General features: G+C 38.3%; 1 protein-coding gene across 1 annotated transcript in view; it reads left to right on the top strand.

The window, feature by feature from the left end:
- wdr44 (WD repeat domain 44) overlaps positions 1–20,691 on the top strand; it is a 47,347-nt gene that overhangs the window by 12,763 nt on the left and 13,893 nt on the right. Inside the window, exons 2-7 of the mRNA XM_002939663.5 lie at positions 7,339–7,372; positions 13,064–13,132; positions 13,520–14,168; positions 18,418–18,548; positions 19,366–19,467; positions 19,886–20,022. Coding sequence (XP_002939709.1) covers positions 7,339–7,372; positions 13,064–13,132; positions 13,520–14,168; positions 18,418–18,548; positions 19,366–19,467; positions 19,886–20,022 — 1,122 coding nt within the window. The remainder of the gene's footprint in view (positions 1–7,338; positions 7,373–13,063; positions 13,133–13,519; positions 14,169–18,417; positions 18,549–19,365; positions 19,468–19,885; positions 20,023–20,691) is intronic.

Below are 20,691 nucleotides of genomic sequence, written 5' to 3' on the forward strand. Positions count from 1 at the left end.
ATAATTTGCTGCTTGTCAGAAGAAATAAGGAATGCACAATTAATTGCAGATTCTGAGAGAGTTGTCCTGTCTACATTTTTTTTTTTTGTATTTATTTTCACTTGATGTGATATGTCTTGAGACAACCTGATGGAAGGGGCACCAGGCATTTTGTTTTCTTGGTAACAAAGAAACAGGTTTGCTCAGACATACATATATGCAAAGCATTTATAGTTGTTGAAAATGTACTGCACATATTGCCTGGTGTTTACTTTATTCTTATAAAGTACTTTCAAATGTGTTGCAATGCTTGAGAAAAGTGTGAAATGGCGTATGTGCTATGAATATATTTAGACTTTAAAAACTGACTTTTAAAAAATGTTTAGCACAATGTGTTAATTCATTTCATTACAAATATGCCCTCTGGCTTTTAAATTATTACTGATAAGCAACTATATACTATGGTTGTTTAGCATTCGCATAAGCATTTGCTGAGGATATGCTTTACCGTGTATATGAAGTACATGTGGAATTTATTTATTTGCATTTGATCCTAATTATGTGGCTGAACACAGATTTCTTTAGCTAAGACATATGTCTTTGTTTGTTTGGTAAGTTTGCCAAACAAGTGGATCTTTCTCCCGATATGCCCAACTAAGGTGGGCGATATCAGGCTAATTAGATCATTTGGCCCTAGGGGGAATAGGAGCTGTTGAAGAGAGGGCTGCATCAATGAACTGGTGAGGTGCTTGATCCAATGAGGGAAATCAAACTTGCCCAATAGACAGATGGATGATGTTTGGCCAGATATCGGTCGGGGAGGCCCATAAGAGGGCCCCATACATGGACAGATAAGCTGCCAAATAACTAAAGCCTAACTAAAGAAGTAGGAAAGAAATATTGTACATTATGTTTTGGGCTTGGGCTTCTGTACCAGCCCAAGGCAGCCACAGCACTTTAGCAGGGAAGATCAGTGTGTCAGAAGATGACCCCGATAGCTCCCCATCTTCTTTTCTGCTGATTCATTGCACATGTTCTGAGCTGCTGTCACTTTCCTAAGCATAGGAGCCAACTCAGAATAAACTGTAAATATAAAGAATATAAATTGTCACAATATAATGCTGATTAGTAATCAATACAGATAATTACTACATGGCAGCTCAGAAACCAGTGCAGTTCAGAATTTAATAATCAGCTCTTGAGTATCAGCTTATATGACAGGCCTACCTCATTTTCTGCTTGATAATTTGTGACAGTCCCTAAGCTTAGCTTCTCAACAGCTGCACAGAGCAGCACTGAGCATTTCAGTGTAGCAGACACAAGATGGAGAGCTCCTGTGACAAATCTGAAGTCCTGGATCATTGCTGCCATTGATATGGCTTAAGGTTGGTGCATTAAGTTCAGTATGTAAAATATGGCATTTTTAGTAATATTAATTTTTAGGGTTTAGTTCTCCTAACCCTGGCCACTTCCAGAAAGCTGATCATTGTGGCACACTTTTTTTAAACAAAATGTCATCACTAGCTTTGAGTATGTTAAAATTAAATTATAAGAACTAATGATAGATGCTTTCTAAGTGTATCTGAAATTAAGTACATTACTTTTCTAATTATTAGGATTACCTTTACACAAGGCTATAGCCAAGGCGGCTTTAAATATCCACTATTCATAAAAGGCTGTTAGTAGTAGTCATATTAGAACAAAGCCTTGTTTGTATCCACCAGCAAAATAAGGGTTTCTGTTATGCTATATTACCGTAAGGCCTGTGTCACGCCGGGAGATTAACCGTAGCTATATGCAGCTGGTTAGACATTGGGAACAAAAGACAACTTGCTGCAGAGGAAACATCATAAGCATCTACAGCTACAAGTAGTAGCATAAAAGTGTTCAAAACAGCCTGCCAACTTTGCGATTACCTGTCGGTAGTTGCATGAAAATGCATCAGTTCACAATTTTGCTGCTTTTTCCGCCCCATGTGTCATTAAGCTATAATGCCTGCTAGCATGGGAATGATCTCCCCAGCTTATAATGTTAGTCCTTCATGTTTCCAGCAGTAAAATTATATTTAGCTCATTTTACCCTTTCTCGGCCAAGAACGTAGGTACTACGTCCTTGCAAGAGAAGGTTTAGCCTGCCAAGAACGTAGTACCTAGGTTTTTCACAGTAAAGGCTTTCTCTCTACACCAGCAGCAAAAGCCACCAGTGCAGGAGTTGTTGCCAAGGACCCTCCTGCAAACAGGAACAGTAAGTGGAGTTTTTTTTTTAACCATATACACACATACATGGATTTTCACACACACAGTACACTATTTGCTGGCTGTAGCTTTTTTTCCCTGTTTTCTAACCTTTTTTTCTTTGCTTTTCTGACTTATTGTACATTTTTATACACACACATGCATATGCACACATACAAACACACACATATACTTTTTTTGTTTTTTCTTTGGTTCTTTATTTTGTCTTTTGTTCTTCCCCTAAAAACTATTCATTTCACAGCATGACTATTGGATCTGGTATTCTGACCACTAACCACTCTGTCAAATCAGTTACTTAATTATTTCATTTTTATTTCATGTGTAATTTCCCAGAAATATATGGTTTTCTGGGGTCTCGGTACAGTTAGGGGGTTTTATGGCACATAATACACTGTCGGGGATCTATTTGCATAAGCCGAGACAATTCATATCCACTATTTAAATCTGGGGTCCGTACATACCACATGCTTTGATGCCCAATATGAATAGATATACAAAAATGTTCAGTAGACCTCTGGGATCATATTTGGGATGATTTACATTCGTATGTAAGAAACTGGGCATGTTAAGTGTGGCAAATTGCAACATTTTTAGGCGATTTTTAGAAATGCCATCAAACTGCTAACTTTGGGTAAGCTTTGCTGTTTGGTGGTTTTGGATAGAAAGAAATATTTACCAATTTGGATTTGTCTGAATGTGTATTTTCCAAAAATATATCATTTTTTGGGGGTCTCTGTACAGTCCTTCAACCTCCTTCTGCCGATTCAGCCCTGGGCGTAGATTTTGCTTGGGTGCCTTCAATGGCACCCGATCAAAATCTTTTAACCCGGCCGATTGGCGAGGACCAATATCCACAGCATTTTGCGATATCTGTCACTTCGTCAAGCCACCATGCACGCACCGAATATCGTATGAAGCGAGGTTTCGTGCGATATTATTGGCGTGTGTATAGTTACATAGGGTTGAAAAAGAGTCCATCAAGTTCAACCCATCCAAGTAAACCCAACACACAAACCTATACTGACCTATCTATACACTCGCATACAAAACTATATATACAACCACTAATAGTAACTGTAGATATTAGTATCACAATAGCCTTGGATATTCTACTTGTTCAAAAACTTATCCAGGCCCCTCTTAAAGGCATTAACGGAATCTGCCATTACCACATCTCTAGGAAGGGCATTCAACAGCCTCACTGCCCTCACCGTGAAAAACTACCTACGCTGCTTCAAATGGAAGCTCCGTTCCTCTAATCTAAAGGGGGGGCCTCTGGTGCGTTGATCGTTTTTATGGGAAAAAAGAACACCCCCTATCTGCCTATATTCCCCTCTTCCAGAGAAAACAACCCCAACCTCGACAGTCTAACCTCATAGCTTAAATCTTCCATCCCCTTTACCAGTTTAGTTGCACGTCTCTTGCACTCTCTCCAGCTCATTAATATCCTTCTTAAGGACTGGAGCCCAAAACTGCACCGCATACTCAAGGCGAGGCCTTACCAGGGACCTATAAAGAGGCAAAATTATGTTTCATCCCTTGAGTCAATGCCCTTTTTTTTATACAAGACAGCACTTTATTTGCTTTAGTAGCCACAGAATGACACTGCCTGGAATTAGACAACTTGTTATCTACAAAATCCCCTAGATCAGTGCTGTCCAACTGGCGGCCCGTGACCCCCCTCTGTGTGGCCCCCCACCTGTCTGGCTGCTTTGATGGCTTACCTTTGAGTAAGCATTAAATGGTATCAGTACTGAGATTAACTGGCCCCCTGCATGGTTCTCACCTCAGATTCAGGCTGTAATTCCCCTGTATTGTTTAAAATGTAATCCCCTGTGTTTTCACACCTTTTAAATCCTGCATTGTTCACCCCCTGCAGTGTTCACACCTCAGGCTCAGACTGTAATCACTCCCATTGTTCACTTCTTCACACCTCAGACATAGGTACTGTAGGCAGGGTATGGCACACACAGGCAGCATAGGTCAGGGAGGGTATGGCACACACAGGAAGGGTAGGGCAGGCAGAGTATGGCACACACAGTCAGGGTAGGGAAGGCAGAGTATGGCACACACAGGCAGGGTAGGGAAGGCAGAGTATGGCACACACAGGCAGGGTAGGGAAGGCAGAGTATGGCACACACAGGCAGGGTAGGGAAGGCAGAGTATGGCACACACAGGCAGGGTAGGGAAGGCAGAGTATGGCACACACAGGCAGGGTAGGGAAGGCAGAGTATGGCACACACAGGCAGGGTAGGACAGGCAGAGTGCTGCCTGTGTGTGCCATACTCTGCTTGCCCTTTGCTGCTTGTGGGAGGTGAACCTGGCAGGGGTTTGTTCTGGGAGTTTGCTAGCAGTTGGAAATAGCCATTAAATGGTCCCAAAGGTGTGTAATTATGTACTGGGGGTTGTTCTGCTATCCACAGGGGAGGAGGAGGCATATGGAATTTAAGGGTATATCTTAATATGACATAATTCTTTCACATATGAATGATGGTTGATATCCCCACAGTAAGGACCAAGCATTTGGGATTTTGCTGTGCTACCACCATTGTGATAAAATAGGTGTGGTTTGAAGTGGGTGTGGTTTCAAAAAGGGGAGTGGTCAAAACTGGCTTCCATTAGCGGCCCTCCACCATGTATGCTAGAGAAATTCCGGCCCTCGGCACCGTAGAAGTTGGACAGCACTGCCCTAGATCCTTCTCCATTAAGGATACCCCCAACAAACTACCATTCAGGAGATAGTTCACGTTTATATTATTTCTGCCAAAGTGTATAACTTTGCATTTATCAACATTGAACCTCATTTTCCAGTTTGCTGCCCAGTTTTCCAATTTTGTCAAATCGCTCTGCAAAGTGGCAGCATTCTGCCAGACTAATTACACGGAACTTATAGTTTTGCACAATTTAGTGTCATCGGCAAAAATCGAAACAGTACTCTCTATGCCCACCTACAGGTCATTGTTCCATTTACCACTACTCTTTGTAATCTATCCTTCAGCCAGTTCTCTATCCATTTACAAATATGTTCTAGGCCAATATTCCTCAATTTGATCATTAACCTTCTGTGAGGTACTGTATCAAACGCTTTAGCAAAGTCCAAGTAGATGAGATCAACTGCCATTCCAGCATCGAGGTTCCTGCTCACCTCCTCATAAAAGGTGACTAAATTAGTCTGGCAAGATCTGTTATGCATAAAACCATGCTGGCACAAACTGATAGTATTGTGAACTGCAATGTATTCAAGTACCCTATCCCTTATTACCCGTTCCAAAAGCTTTCCCACTACTGATGTTAGACTAACAGGCCTATAGTTTTCAGGCTGAGAGCGGGATCCCTTTTTAAATAACGGCACCACATTAGCAATTCGCCAGTCTCTTGGCACCATGCCAGACCTCAACGAATCCTGAAAAATTATGTGAAGAGGCTTGGCAATCACAGCGCTCAGCTCATTTAATACCCTGGGATTGTTTACCCTTGTTACCCTTACATGTTCAAGTCTCTTTTGAATTTCCTCCTGAGTGACCCATGCGTCAGTAGCTAAATTACTAGAACTGGGTATATTAAAAGGGAAGCCTTCATTAGCTGGCTCCTCAGATGTATAGACAGATGAAAAGTAAGAGTTCCAAATTTCTGCTTTTTCCCCATTCTCATCAACCAACTTACCCCCCACCCCCCTTGATCATAAGGTTCCCACCCCTTCTTGCTTCATTCTTTTACTATTCACATAATTAAAAAATAATTTTGGATTCTTTTTACTCCTAGCTGCAATATCACTTTCCATCTCTATTCTCATATGGCCAGCTTTACAATTTAAAATCCCTGTGACTCACACTATATAATCAGAATTAGTCCTGTCCAAGTGGGTTTATATAAAATCCCTATAACTAACACTAGAACAAGTTTTATCAGGGCCAATGTGCTTCTAGAGTATGGAAAGAACATACAAACTCCTTGCAGTTAGTGCCCAGGGTTAAACTCAGGACCCCACCCCTTATGTTGCCACTCCAGTATGTTGGTTAGACAATCCTGATTTATCAATTTGGATGTTTTGTTGTTTGGTCAGGTTTGAAAATTTCAGATGCAAATTCACCATGTTGAGACATGCATAATACTTTGGAGGATTAGGACATGCCACAGCTTTTTTTCACTTCCTACAGCTCTGATAGTTTACGCTGTTTGTGTATGGTTGACTGTATCAGGCAACTAATCTCCCTGAAATGCCTTTCTACCAGCAGTTTTTTTTAAGTTTTCTACTGCAGCCAATTTTGTGCAACTTTATCGTAGGCGACTAATCACAACCTGGGGCATAAGCTTAAGAGTATGTGGTCTCAGTGGAGTCACATGGTATGTGTTTGTGCGTATTATTATTTATATCGCGCTATTTGTACCTGCAGGCTGCTACTACAGGTGTATTAAATGTTTGTCAATCAGAAATTAAAAGTTAATTTTAGGGTTAAAGGGAAAATTTACCTTCACAAAACTTGTTTTCAATCATAAATAATTTGCTTTTTAAATTTTTTTGTACAACAAGTTCAATTCACAATAAAAATAAGAATGCTTGAAAGCAGTAACTGTTGTAAAGGTGATTTGCCCCTTTAATGTCTAGTACAATCTAGAAATTGATACTTCTATGCAATATGGTCTTTTTATATTTTAATTATTTGGAGGTTTCTGTTTTTGGAAATTTAGGATGCTGTCCAGTTACCCGTTTTAGTGACATCAAAAAGCAAACTTGACCTGAAGGTGTAGCTCACCTTTCAATGCAATCTAGTGTCATGTAGACAGTCATTTTCTGAGACAATTTGCACTTGGACCTTTTTGGAGCTTTTTGTTCAGCAACTCTACAGTTTGGAATTTCAGAAGATATCTTGTTGCTAAGGTCCAATTTACCCTAGCAGCCAGGCAGAAAAGGCAAATAATAAAAAAAAAACACTGTTTAAAAAAAACTACACTAATTGAAAAGTTGCTAAGAATATGACATCATGTAAGTTACTAAAAATGCTATAACTTACTAAAACTTTTATAACTTGCTTAAAGTTACTTTAACTTTGTTGTGAGGTTTAATTGCTTAGAGTCTAATATTGTTTTTTTTTTTTTGTTGCAGATCTCCTACAAAATCTGAAACATTTATCCTGAAGGTAAACATATTTATGATTCTACTCAATGCAAAATGGTCATTTTTCTTTAAGTAGACCTATACTCCATTCCTTTTGTTTGAGGCTGGTACCATGCAGCAATGAGTATGTGAACAGGAGTATGGCACTGGCTAGTGACATATGCTTTCAACTTGCTGTAGGGACCCAGAGCCCTTGTGGACTCTTTCCATATTCCATACAACTCAGGTCTGTCTCCAAAATAGAAGGTGGCATTACATTCATCTAATGATATTTTTATTCTGAAACTGCATGTTTGTCAGTGCAAGCTCGTTTATAAGTTAACCAGTATGCTAATTGTATTTCCCACATTATTTATTATTAAGTTCCTGTTCAAGGAAATGCAGATAAGGCCATTAGAGCCTCAAGATTTAAGCATTAAAATACAGTATGGGATGGTTGGAAACCAAGGTCAATATACAGAAAACCAAAAGAAAAAGCAATAAAGTCCAACATATGGCACTCAGGACAGTACTATGAAAATAGCCATCACTAGGGCATCACAACATGTGGCTTGTGATGCAGCTGCTTATTTAACTGCAAACCTCCATATATTTTCAACACAGCAGAAGCTGAATGTCAGAAAATGCATTGCAAATTTAATCTTCTAAAAGTGAAAGAGATCAAAAGTTTATTATTTTTTTTAGTAGTCTGTATATGAAGAGGCAACCAAACTAATGGTTCCAGTGAAGATCAAACAAGGCATGATCTTACTGGTAAATTCCCCATAATACACTTTTGTTACTTCCAATAAATATACACTTGTCTAAACAATGAGTGTGTTGAAACTTAATTGGTACTAAATGCAATATTGCAAGATAGAAATGAGATAAAATGCAGTTATAGTAGTTTCTAACATGCAGGAAAATTACTCTGATCATATATTGCATAATAAGGGAGTCGCCCATATTTGAAAATAAACATGGCATTTAAAACCATGATTTATAAACCTCCCAATCCATGTTATCTCTGTAGTTATTCTACCAGCTCTTATATTCTGCAGATTCTTTAGATACAACTTTTCTTGTTGCAATATTCTTTGTGCTGGTCCAGAGATGCTTCCACTGACTTATTTGTTGCAAACACAGGTTTGGGATCTATTATCAGTAATGCTTACAACCTGGGGTTTTCCGAATAAGCGTTTTTCTGTAATTTAGGTCTACTTAAAACACTTAAACGTTAAAGGACAAGGAAAGGCAAAATCTATTAAGCACACTATTAAATAGTACTACTATTGCTATGTAAAAACGCTATATTTCTGGCTTGCTTAATGAAAGATTTACAGAGATACACATACTAGAACCTACATACTTGTTTCAGTGAACGGCGCCGCCATCTTGTCCAGCATGTCTGTGTGGGCTATTGCTGAAAAGCACAAGCCAGCCCCCCCTCCGATCTCCGCAACTGCTCACAAACCCCTCCCTTCATGATTGCCTGACACATATGTTTGCCCCGCACTTGCCGGGTCTGCATGTGTACACATGACACAGTACACATCCTCCGCCACCCCCCCCCCCCGTTCACCACTCACCTGCGACAACCCCCCCCCCCTCCGAGTTTTGCAGAGTTTTGTATAGCCACCTTACACACTATAATAAATATGTAGGTACACCCAAAGCTATCCCTGCTTTAAACCTGCCTCTTTTTGGATAAAGCCCAGCTGCCCAGTAATTGTACTTTTAGCTTAAAAACGCTTACTAGAGGAGGCTATTAGGAAGCACTATTTCATATTTTTCATTCAAATGAATGTTGGCAGAGTATACACCCCATCAACTTAGTAGTTTGTACTACTTTAAGTATAACAAGTTTCTCACCTCTGATAGTAGAATGTCATTCTTAAAATACAAATATTTAGAAGAGGAAGGTTCTGCATGCACAGATCATAAGCTCCACCATTGAGCCAAGAACAGTAGAGGTCAAAATGCCAATCAGCCTGTATTTCCTATAGATATGAGAAACCACCTACATAAAGCACATATGGCCTTTCCACTTTAGGGTTCAGTCTGCTACCAGAAACAGCTTTGTTTTCAGCTTGATTGCAGCAGTGGTCAGATGTACAGTGTTCAATGAGCTTTAGGTGACACATTGAATATAAATGATATAACTATATTCATGTAGCAAGATAAATAAGGTATTTTGACAGTATGTCTGTTTTGGTGCTTTATTACTTGCCAACCCTGCATTAAATATTCAGTGCATTAAGAATCCGTTTGTATTGCCATCCAGCTGGACAAGTAAACTGTCTTCTGCATCCTGCTTAACAGTTGTTCATGTGTAATGTAATAATGCTGCCAAGATCTTTAGCTACATTTTTAAAAATAATTGTATGTAATTTCACTAGCTTTAAGGCTTGTTACGTTACAGTTACAGCTTGTTATTTAAAAGGAATGTGGAACCAAATTACTTTTTTGCAAGAAAAAAACAATCTCAACAACTATACTATTTACATTAATTAAATATAATTGTAAATGAAAACAGTATTTGTTTAAACCCTTTTTGTTTTCTCTACTGCTGTGTCTGACTCAGAAGCCTGTTGATTCAGATCATGAGAACATGCTTCTGCTACATGTGTTTAGAGAATTACATGTCCAAATAACTTTAATAACAGTTTTTTAGTGGCCATCCAGTTTAATAAAGTGACTGGCCGTTTGTTCCTTTTGCAGACAAGCAAAACGTTTTACCAGTTATAAAATACCATATCCTTTCAGAACCTTTCATAAGCTATACTGTTCGCACATTTTATGCTGCTATTGTTGTATGAATTAATATATGACTTAGCATACCATGTGGAATGGAAACCATTAAGATATGCATATATGACCAACACTTCCACATGCACCCTCCCCCCATTTCCTTCCAAAGATATCTTACCTATGTTACCTACTCTTTCCATTTCAGCCTAGTTCACCCTGTGTTTTTCCTAAATTCTTGTTTTTATAAAATTAAAAAAACAACAGCCTGATTGCAGATCTGAGTTGGTAAGCATGCATGATTTGTAGTGTAGCTGTCACATCATTATGTTATGAACAGTGGAATGTCTGCTCTATGCTATGGAAGACAGCCAATTCGTTTGTTTCTTGATATATATATATATCTGTTAAACTTTGTACTTTGTGGTAGGCAGTGCATGTACAGTACCAGGTAGAGAAATGTTTGCATTTCTTTTCCAAAGGGAGTGGCTCTTATGTGGAAACCCTTTAATGGCAATTTATAAAATTAAGGAAGGGCTCCTCATCTTGCACAATAAATCCAGGGCTGCTTGTTTAATCATAGCTGTGTTATCTGTTAATTAGCTATCAACATTCCTGTAATATTTTACCTATAGGTAAAGCCCCATTGCATTAGAATAACTGATACCACACTTTAAGGACTCCCTTACGTTATGCCAGTGTAAAGTTACCTGTTAGCATGCACTTTGTACAAGCTACAGTTTTCCACATATAATATTTATAATAAAATAAAGCTTATTTTGTTCGATATGGATATGGGATTTATGATTTAGAAACCAGTTTGGATTTAATATATCTATCTTAGCTAAGCTAGTCAAATATCCCATATTGATGGTAAAATACTGTGTTTGTTTTGGAGTGCCAAAATAGACAGAATAACAGTGCACCATGCCTCCACCTTAAAATATACCCAGGCATCCCTAGCTTGAACTTAAATATACACGGCCAGCTCTCGTTCTGCTTAATTTTTCACTAAACGACACGTAAATCCCACAAACAGAAATGCAATCAGTGAACAGCCTCTTTGAAATCTTTAAATAGCTGCCTTTCTGGTTGTTCAAAGGTTAATAGTAAGTTGCTGCATCCCCTTAATCACTTAAGATTCCTTCTTCTCCACTCCACAGCCCCTTCCCTCAAGAATTTACTTTGGCTGTTGGCTACTTGGCATGCTCAGTTCTTATCTCAGATTACTAAGCAGACCCTCCAGTCTAGCAGCCAATGAAGAGATAGCATTGCTACAGTATCTAGTAGAATTAAGTCTAAAACAACTGGACTTTTTCTGAGTTTTTCTTGAAAACGTTTCACCACTCATCCGAGTGGCTTCTTCAGTTCAAATGACTGGTAGGGAATTCCCCGGTATTTAAACTCTTGATGGTAGTAGAGTCACATTGTCAATTGTGACTCTACTACCATCAAGAGTTTAAATACCGGGGAATTCCCTACCAGTCATTTGAACTGAAGAAGCCACTCGGATGAGTGGTGAAACGTTTTCAAGAAAAACTCAGAAAAAGTCCAGTTGTTTTAGACTTAATTCTACTAGATACTGTATATCATGACCTGGATGAATGAGAATCTTCATAGACAGATAGCATTGCTGGTTCCCAAAGAAACTCTGCTCTAGCTGTCTGCTCCTATTTTTTTCTCCTAACCTGCTGTGAGCTCAGCCTGCCCATTACAGTGTTCAATCCAAGCAGGAGTAAGTTCTGCCTGTGTAAGCCTGCATTCTTAATTGCATAAACTTTACAGTGCACACATGCAAATTTAAATGTAACTGGTGATGTCAGAGGGGAAATGGCCACCGGGTGAAAGCTGCTATTTCCTAAGGAAAATGTGATGGTGCTTGCAAATGAAGGGGATATATGCAGTACATATGGGGGAGATGTGCCCAACTTATATACATGGTAGGAAAATGTAGGCTTCACATGTCCTTTAAAAGGCATGGCTGGAATTCAGTTTTAGTATATGGCAAATTACATTGCATCCCACATTGAACTTAAAGAGTTCTTTAATGCAAAAAATGTTTTTTTTTCAGAATGAAAGAATATGTAATTCTAAGCAAATTTCCAGTATACATTTATTGTGAATTTACCTATGTTTTTAAAGTTATTTGTGAAAGCAATTCTGTTTTGTGCATTTGTGTTGGGTCTTGTCTAGAACTTCAGCTGGCTTTGTATATTGTCTCATGAGTAATGTATAGTGTATAGATTCTGCTTTTAATTAGTAAGTTTGTTTATACATTTCTACTTACTGTGCTGTATATTGGACAGTTGCTTAGAATTACATTCGCTTTGACTATGCAACAAACCTTTTTGGGTGGAGGACCCCTTTAGAAGAGTGTTGGAACTTTGGGGCTGATAGTTTCTTTCTAACCATTTACAATATGTCAGATTCATAGACTTTTCTTAGAACACTGTTGTACTTCCTATTTTGTTTCAATTGCCACTTGCCAAAGTAACACTGTAATTTGATTGGATAAACTGGCACTTCAACTGGGAAGCTGTTATCCTAGCATTGAAACATCCACACACACAACAGCTGTAAACTGTAAGCATTTGAAAGGATGCCAACTAATCAGATCTGTAGAATTTATTTTAGGCCATCCACTATAGTGCATTATGTGTGTTTAGTTTTCCTGGCAGCCATGTTGGGTATGACCCCCATATAGTTTATAGGAATGGGCTATGGAGTTGGAAGATAAACAAACCTAAATTGTAGAAATGTTCCAAGTACATGATGTAGTAAGTAAACGGTTAATGTTGCCAAACAGCTAAGAATAAATCTAAACACACAAATATACTTTGGACACCCTTGTATTCTCAATTCTGTTGTCCAACTTTTACACAGTTTTACCACCAGCCTTCTCAGAAGGAGAATTTTAGATAAATACTTAGTGAATGTATAATCGCTGTGGTAGTGTTGTGGTAGGTAACTCTACTGTCTTTTACAGGAAGAGGTCACCCATTCCAGGAATGCTGAAACTAGAAACATAGATCTGAAGCAAGATGACTCAAAAGAGGTATGTTTCAGGTTAAAAACATTATACCACACACAACTAAATGTTGTTACAATATATATACACAAAATAGAGACATATTTTGCTGTATTATCTCTTCTTGCTACTTGTCTAGCATTTTAGATTAAGGAGTTGCAGTTTAAAATGCTGTACGGTTAAAGGAGTCACTGATCCCGGGAGACAAAAAAATTACTCTCTGTAAAGCTACGATGTTATTGCTAGTAAGCAGAATTACTGCTCATTGATTTATGTTTCAGTAAAATATGTATAATGTTTATTCTGCCTTGTTTTTTTTATGTAGCTACAACAGTATTTTTTTTAACTTCACATATGTTTTTTAGATGCAAAATCAATAAAATGGCTGTACATTATTTTCTTTTTCATTTTTAGATAATTGACAGCATTATTGAGGAAAGCCAGAAGTACAGTGACACAGAAAATGCACACCCAGTTGTAGAGGAGAAGCCTGAAATATTACATGAAACTTTAACAGCAGAAACTTCAAAAACTAGCCAAGATCTTCTGAGCAATATTCCTGAACTGGTAGTTACAGAGTCTACCTTCCATGATGGTGTGGATGATCCTGTACAGCAACAGATTGGTGAACATGTAGAGCCAGACAATAGTAGGACTCAAAAGGCAGGTCCTTCAGCTGATCCTTCATATGTATCATCTGCAATAGAAAATATTGTTGACTTAACTCAAGACCTTAAAATAATTGAAGACCTTAAAATAGAAGAAGAGCCAGAAATATCACTTATTCAAGAAGAAAATAAAGATCCCTCAAAACATATTGTGGAAGATGTGTTACCTAATATACCAACATCTGATATCCTAGAACAATTACCACCTGCTAAACCTCCCAGGCAGATCTGTGTGGAGCCTGACATAGTAGCAAGCACCAAAAAACCTGGACCAACACGGCCCCCACTACCAATAAATGTTCCCCCTCCACGGCCCCCACCACCAGCAAGGCCAGCGCCTCCTCCACGCAAGAAGAAAAGTGACACTGATTTTGACAGATCTTCTGGTTTTGAGTGTAGGTATAAAGAGAATTCGACTTTTATGATGAATGTGTACTTCTAGGCAGAGTACCTGCAGTGAGTGTTTTCTCTTCTTTTGCGCATGCGCAGTAGAGTAAAAAGCCGAACTTCAACAAAAAAGTCGGCTTTTTCACTCTACTGCGCATGTGCCAGCCCAGGGATTCTGAAGACAGAAGAAATACGGAAGAGGGAATACTCCCTGCAGCTACCCCGGGCTGGTGCGGTTTTCTCTTAAAAGGGGCACCAGCCCAGGGTAAAAGGTAAGTTTCAAAGTCACTTGGGGGTGCCTAACATTTTGGCACCCCCAAGTGACTAAGCCTTTCCTTATTAGCATTTAGCATTTGGGAACCTTAGCCCCCACAGTAAAAGTGCAATGCACCGCAATGCAATATTTTCCTTTCAGGAGTAGACATTCTTCTTATAATGGATGGTGCAGCCGGTTTTGTATTGTCCTGATTTAACCATGCCTGGCAGTCCTAGTGCTTCAGGCACTGGAAACCCAACTATATCTTTTTTACAAATTGTAACCACTTTCTTTCTGGGTGTTAGTTATGACATTTAGTTAGTCCTACACTATAAAGCTATATCATCAAATATATGTACATCTAACAGGGAAGCTTGTGGTGCACCTTGCTATCACCTCACTGTCACCTCAGCTGTCAGCATTCCAAAAGTGACAGCTGACATTCAGTGTGGAACACCTCTATCCTGCTGAGTCATCATATTTGAGACTTGTTTACCTTGTGGACCTAATGGACCTTCAGGGTGAAGAGCAAACTTCCCAGATGTATGGCCCCTTATTCAGACACAAGGCCAGTGTACTCTGCACCCTGGTGGGTGTCTCGGACATCTCCCATTTTTCCCAGCTAGTTTATTTTTGTTGAATAAAAAATGTATTACCAATTAAGTTGATCGCGTGCATAGAGGTTACCTAATAGCCAATCTTAGCCCTTATTTGGCACCTCCAAGTCTTTTTACATTTGTCTGTGAATCACGAGTAAGAAAGGTTGGGGACCCCTGGGTTAGACCATTGGTGTTGGTGATTTATTTTTGTACTTTGTCTTATACAAGAGGATGTTGCTAGATAATTTAGTTTAAAATACATTCTCTTTATTTAGAACCTAAATCAAAAGGTATACAAATACACTGAAAAAAGTATTTTTACAATGTTTTACACTGTATACAGTGGTTTTTATATTATTAGGCAGAGGAAGTTGTAGGAGTTCATGTGCATTATAATGAAATTTCATAAACACAAATTATCCTTCATGTAAAATGTGTGCTCAGATATGCAGATGCACTTAAATCTTCAAAGGCTTATGTCTTCAGTTAGTAAACAGCAACTACACAATTTCTTTTTCTACTCAATACCGGAAGGTTCCTTCCATATTGGGATACATGTTCCACACTAGTGCATTTAGTCGCCACTTTACATACACCAAACATAATAACTTACATTCTGCATCCTAAAAAATAATGTAATAACCTTTAAAGGAGAAGAAAAGGCTAATAAAGAGTTAATCTCAAGCTGCAGGCATACCTCCAGTTGTCTCAATAGTGCCCTTAAGTCTCCACATATTTCACCTCTTCAGAAGATCAGAAGCCAAACAGGAAGAAAAAACACTGAGCTGTGTAAAGAAAGTTCCCATAATGCCTCGCTCCTGCACAGATACCTAGACCAAGTGAACATGCTCAGTTAGTAAGACTATGGGGCAGATTTACTAATCCACGAATCCGAATGAGAAAAATTTGGATTGGAAAACGAACATTTTGCGACTTTTTCGTATTTTTTGCGATTTTTTTTTTGTCACCGTTACGACTTTCCCGTAAATTGTCGCGACTTTTTCGTAACCGTTACAACTTGCACGAATTGTCGCGACTTTTTCATAGCCATTACAAATTTCGTGAATTGTCGTGACTTTTTCATTGCCATTATGACTTTCGTGAATTGTCGCAACTTTTTCATTGCCATTATGACTTTCGTGAATTGTCGCGACTTTTTCATAGCCATTACGACTTTCGCGAATTGTCACAACTCTCGTATTGAGAGCTCGAAAAAGTCGCGACAATTCGCGAAAAAGTCACAAAGTACCGATCATTATGAAAAAAACGCATTTGGACGCTTTTCGGACGTTCGTAGATTAGTAAATGTGCCCCTATGAGTCAGCTTCCTGCTGATTGGCTCAGATCCACATTCCTAAGGGGGGAGTGAGTTCTTAGCATTCTTGAGGGAGGGGGAAGCAGGAGAAAGCAGAAAGCTTGCGTGTCTGTGGCACAGGAACTACAGACACAAGAAATCTTTTTTCAGAGAAGTCAGTGCAGCGTCTCTTTGAGTGCTTATGGCTGTATTTACATAGACCTTTCTTAGCTTACTTAGTTTTTACCTTTCTTTTTCCTTTAAAGATGTTTTTACCACAGATTCCTGAGAGCACAAGGGTATGGATATCAAGTCAATTCGGTTATCCCAATGTAACTTATAGTGCATATCCAGGCCTTCACACCACATATGGTATCAGCATCATGTATTTATATAGATAGAGTTAGCAAGTTATGCAGCGCTTTATATTCATTTATAAGGAACAGGGGTCTCGGTAATTTAACTAGCAAGGGTTCCTGAAGAAATTGGATCAGAGGGCCCTGCTAGCATGAGCTTACAATCTAAAGGGTTAAGGTACATTTGAGACATAAGGAATATGGAAACAATTGGGGACTTATAGTATATACTTATAATTATGAGCAAATCTGTCTCATTTCACTTCACCAAAAAATTTGGTGCACATTTTCCATGCAAAATACGTGGAATTTTTTTTTTTAGAGGTGAATTTTTCCATAGCAGAATACATTGGAATATATGGGTGTACACCTAGTACAGATTTAGTCTATTGCACGTACTTATGAATTAGTGAGTCATGTTCATAAAATAGCGTGGAAATAATGAAAGGGATTGGTAATCCTCATTTTTTACTATTATCTATACTGTTAAAGAATGGTGTGTAGGTGGGAGCTCTGCACACAACTTCCATGCCAAAAATAGGATCTCCTATACAGTTCAATCTATGACTTCCGTTAAAGTTGGCCTGTCACTCAGGCATAAAAAGCTGTATGATAAAAGCCCCTTATAAATTAAATATGAAACCAACATTCATTTTTTTATTAACACATCCATACCCATTATAAAAGCATTTAAAAACTCCAGCTGTCAATCATATATTGTTAAACCCACCTCTATGACTTAGGCCTAGAGGTGGGGCAGACAGTTACTTTTACTTTCAATTCAGAACTTATTAGTTGTTGCTGTGCCCCTCACATTTCCCATCCCCCCTCACCATCTAATTTCGTAACCAGTGCATGGACATGGCTATCAGGTCCCCTCATTCTGGCACAGAAACAAGATATTGGCAGAAGCTTTCCTTAATAACAGTGTCCACAAAATGGCACCTGTCTGCTTGCTGAAATTGTGAATACCAAGGCTGAAGAAAATAAGATTAAAATAATTTGTACAGTGTAGGTGACATTTATTTTGCTAACAAACACAATGGAAAACAATTTGGAATTATTTCTTAGGGTCACAGGTCCCCTTTAAATGATAACATCATCATAAAAATTGTTTACCTGAATAAGCTGCTGCACCTTGTACCAGCTATCTGTATCTTAAGCTCTTTTTTAATACATTAACAAGTCATTATCTGCTTTCCCTCTGTAAATGTGTATTGCTTGCAATGTACCCATTTTTGATACAACTGACAATTTGCCGTAGGAATGCCAGCACACAACCAGTAGCTCCTTTATAAAAAGATCGAATTGCTAAAGGGGAATTTGTAAAAGTGTTCATGATTTATGGAAAGAAAAATGGTTTGTGTCATAAGGGAAAAGAAGAATGTTATTCTAAACTGCTACTCAGGAGGCAAAAAAAAAAAAATCACTGATACAGCAGTTGAAATTTTGGTTGCCCGATATAGATAGTCTTGAAATAAAGGAGCAGGTAAGGGGGCATACTATATAATATAATCCATTAAAACATGTTGTATAGTTTCAGAAATAATCAGGTTATTTAGCAAGTATGCAGGTAACAACATGCAACATGTAGGTGTGGCATCAGAGTTCTTTTCATAAAAAAACATAAACATAAAAGTTAGCTTTTCCCTTTTTGACATTCCCTCAAAACAATTCCTGTGTACACGTACACTGTGTTTTTTAAAGAATATTATTATAAACTACTGATATACTTTTTATTGTGACTTACAGATCAGAAGGATGGATTCTTGGGTGGAGGACTTTTATCCCCAAACACATTAACAGAAAATATGAACAGGGATTCACAGCCATCCTTGGATTTAGCTAGTGCTACAAGTGGGGAAAAAGTAGTCACAGCACAGGTACGTAAAACTTTAATACAGCTCAACATATACTGAATAATGAAAAAAAATAGAACATTATTGCCAAGAAATAATGTATTTGTAGGTGCTGGACAAAAATATAGAAGCAGTAAGTGCAATTAAGATATTTTTGCTTTTTAATAATACTGCTTCCTTAAAAGGGTTGATGGCATTTGCATTACAGTTTCATATGCTGTATAAGTTTTGTGTACTTTACCTTTTTTAAGAGGGACGTTGAATTGTTTAGTTTTATATTTAGCCTCTAAAATGGAACTGGACTGATGTTGTAGCTTATATTTTTTTTACCTAGCAACCAGAAAGTAATTTAAAGTCAATTTAGGGTTTTTAATCTCCTTATTGGCTGTATTCATCCTCTGTTTTAGCATTTAAACAGATTGGAATATAATAATTTACTTTGATAACCCATATTAGCTGTGCTGTAACATTGGGGTCCTGGCCCCTGCGAAAAATAACATTTGGGCAGCTGGTTCCTGTGCCTGGCCCAACTGTAATGGAAACAGACCCCACAGTTGTGGGTGGGTCACAGCTGGCCTGTGTCTTTTTGGGGGAAAGGCAAAAAAAATTGTACGAGTGTTGGAACAGGCCCATAGAGTTAGGCCACTTCGTAATAGTCCATGGTCCATTAGTTATAACAAATAAGTGATTTCGAATGTTGCTTAAAATGTTATTGAAATGATATCTCGGAATAAGAGCATGTAAATTGTAGATGTTATAAACCAGCCTTAGATGATGGAAGCTGTGGGATATATCTTAATAAAACATCTGCAAAACTCAATCTCCCTATTTCTGTATATAGGAAAATGGAAAAGCAGCAGACGGGCAACTGTCCTGTCAAGCCATTGAAAGTCTTGGCCCACAAAGACCTCGCTCAAACTCGGGAAGAGAGCTTACTGATGAAGTAATTGATGATTTGTTTTTTTTCTTACCATTCAGAACTTTGTTCTTTTTTTATTATGTTACATAGGGCACAGAGTTGTGCCAATATGTGTGAAATCATATGGCACCTCCCATACATACATATGTTTAAATATACACAGAAGTCATGATCTTTAAACGGTAAGTTACTTCTCCCACGTTATTTCAAAATAACAACCCTCTGTCTTATTAACCCATTCCATGAATTGGAATGAATTGAATATTTAATCATGGTTATGAAGCAAAAAAGTAAACAATGCCTCCTAGAAGTTATAATCCTTTACCACAACCCTAGCATCTGACTTTGAAAGTATGTTGCCATTTTCAAAGTAAACTTTTACAGTGTCAGCTGAAAAGTCCCTGTTCAGATACACATCATTAATCACATTTTGCCACTGCAGGAAATTTTAGCTAGTGTGATGATTAAGAACCTGGATACAGGGGAGGAAATTCCTTTGAGCCTGGCTGAGGAGAAACTGCCTACCGGTATCAATCCTTTGACCTTACATATCATGAGAAGAACAAAGGAGTATGTAAGGTAAGATTATATAAGTGTTGTACTGCAGAAAGACAGGTGTTAATATATATAGACTTACAACTGGTGCATTGTTCATTTTCTATTTTTATGTTTAAATTTACAATCGTTTTTGCTTTTTTGGCATACCTTTTATGTGTGCCTCTTTTTATTTAGGCAAGCCTTATCAAATGTGGACTATTATCACATACTCGTAGCACACAGGGCTACTTGTGCAATGTACTTTAACTGCATTGCAGAGAAAATAAAACAAATGGGTGAATTCTGAAGCTAGAGCAATACATGGTTATTTTCTTATCACTCGAAAAGTCGTAGCCATGACCCTGTCTTGAATTGCAAACCCTGCAAACTTCATCAGCCAATTATGACTTTGTTTGGAGGTTGTATGTTAATATCAGGGGTTACACTGTTGAGCCATCACTTATCTAGTGTATAGTAGTGGTTCTGTACACTAGAGAGTCTTCAGCCATTTTACTCCTTTACAGCACATGTACGCGAGATGTTTTCTTGTCCACTTTTGACTTCCAGTACGACAAAACACCTAAAGCTCACTTTCCACAGGCATAAATGTAAATTGCCCTCGGAGAGCACATGCATCTCCTTCTCGCAGCACGCTGAAGTTGACTCGCAAGGTAACTTTGGGCTACTGTGAGATGTAAATTGTTTCCCACT

The sequence above is a fragment of the Xenopus tropicalis genome, chromosome 8, assembly GCF_000004195.4.
Source record: "Xenopus tropicalis strain Nigerian chromosome 8, UCB_Xtro_10.0, whole genome shotgun sequence".
NCBI classification, from domain to species: Eukaryota; Metazoa; Chordata; class Amphibia; order Anura; family Pipidae; genus Xenopus; species Xenopus tropicalis.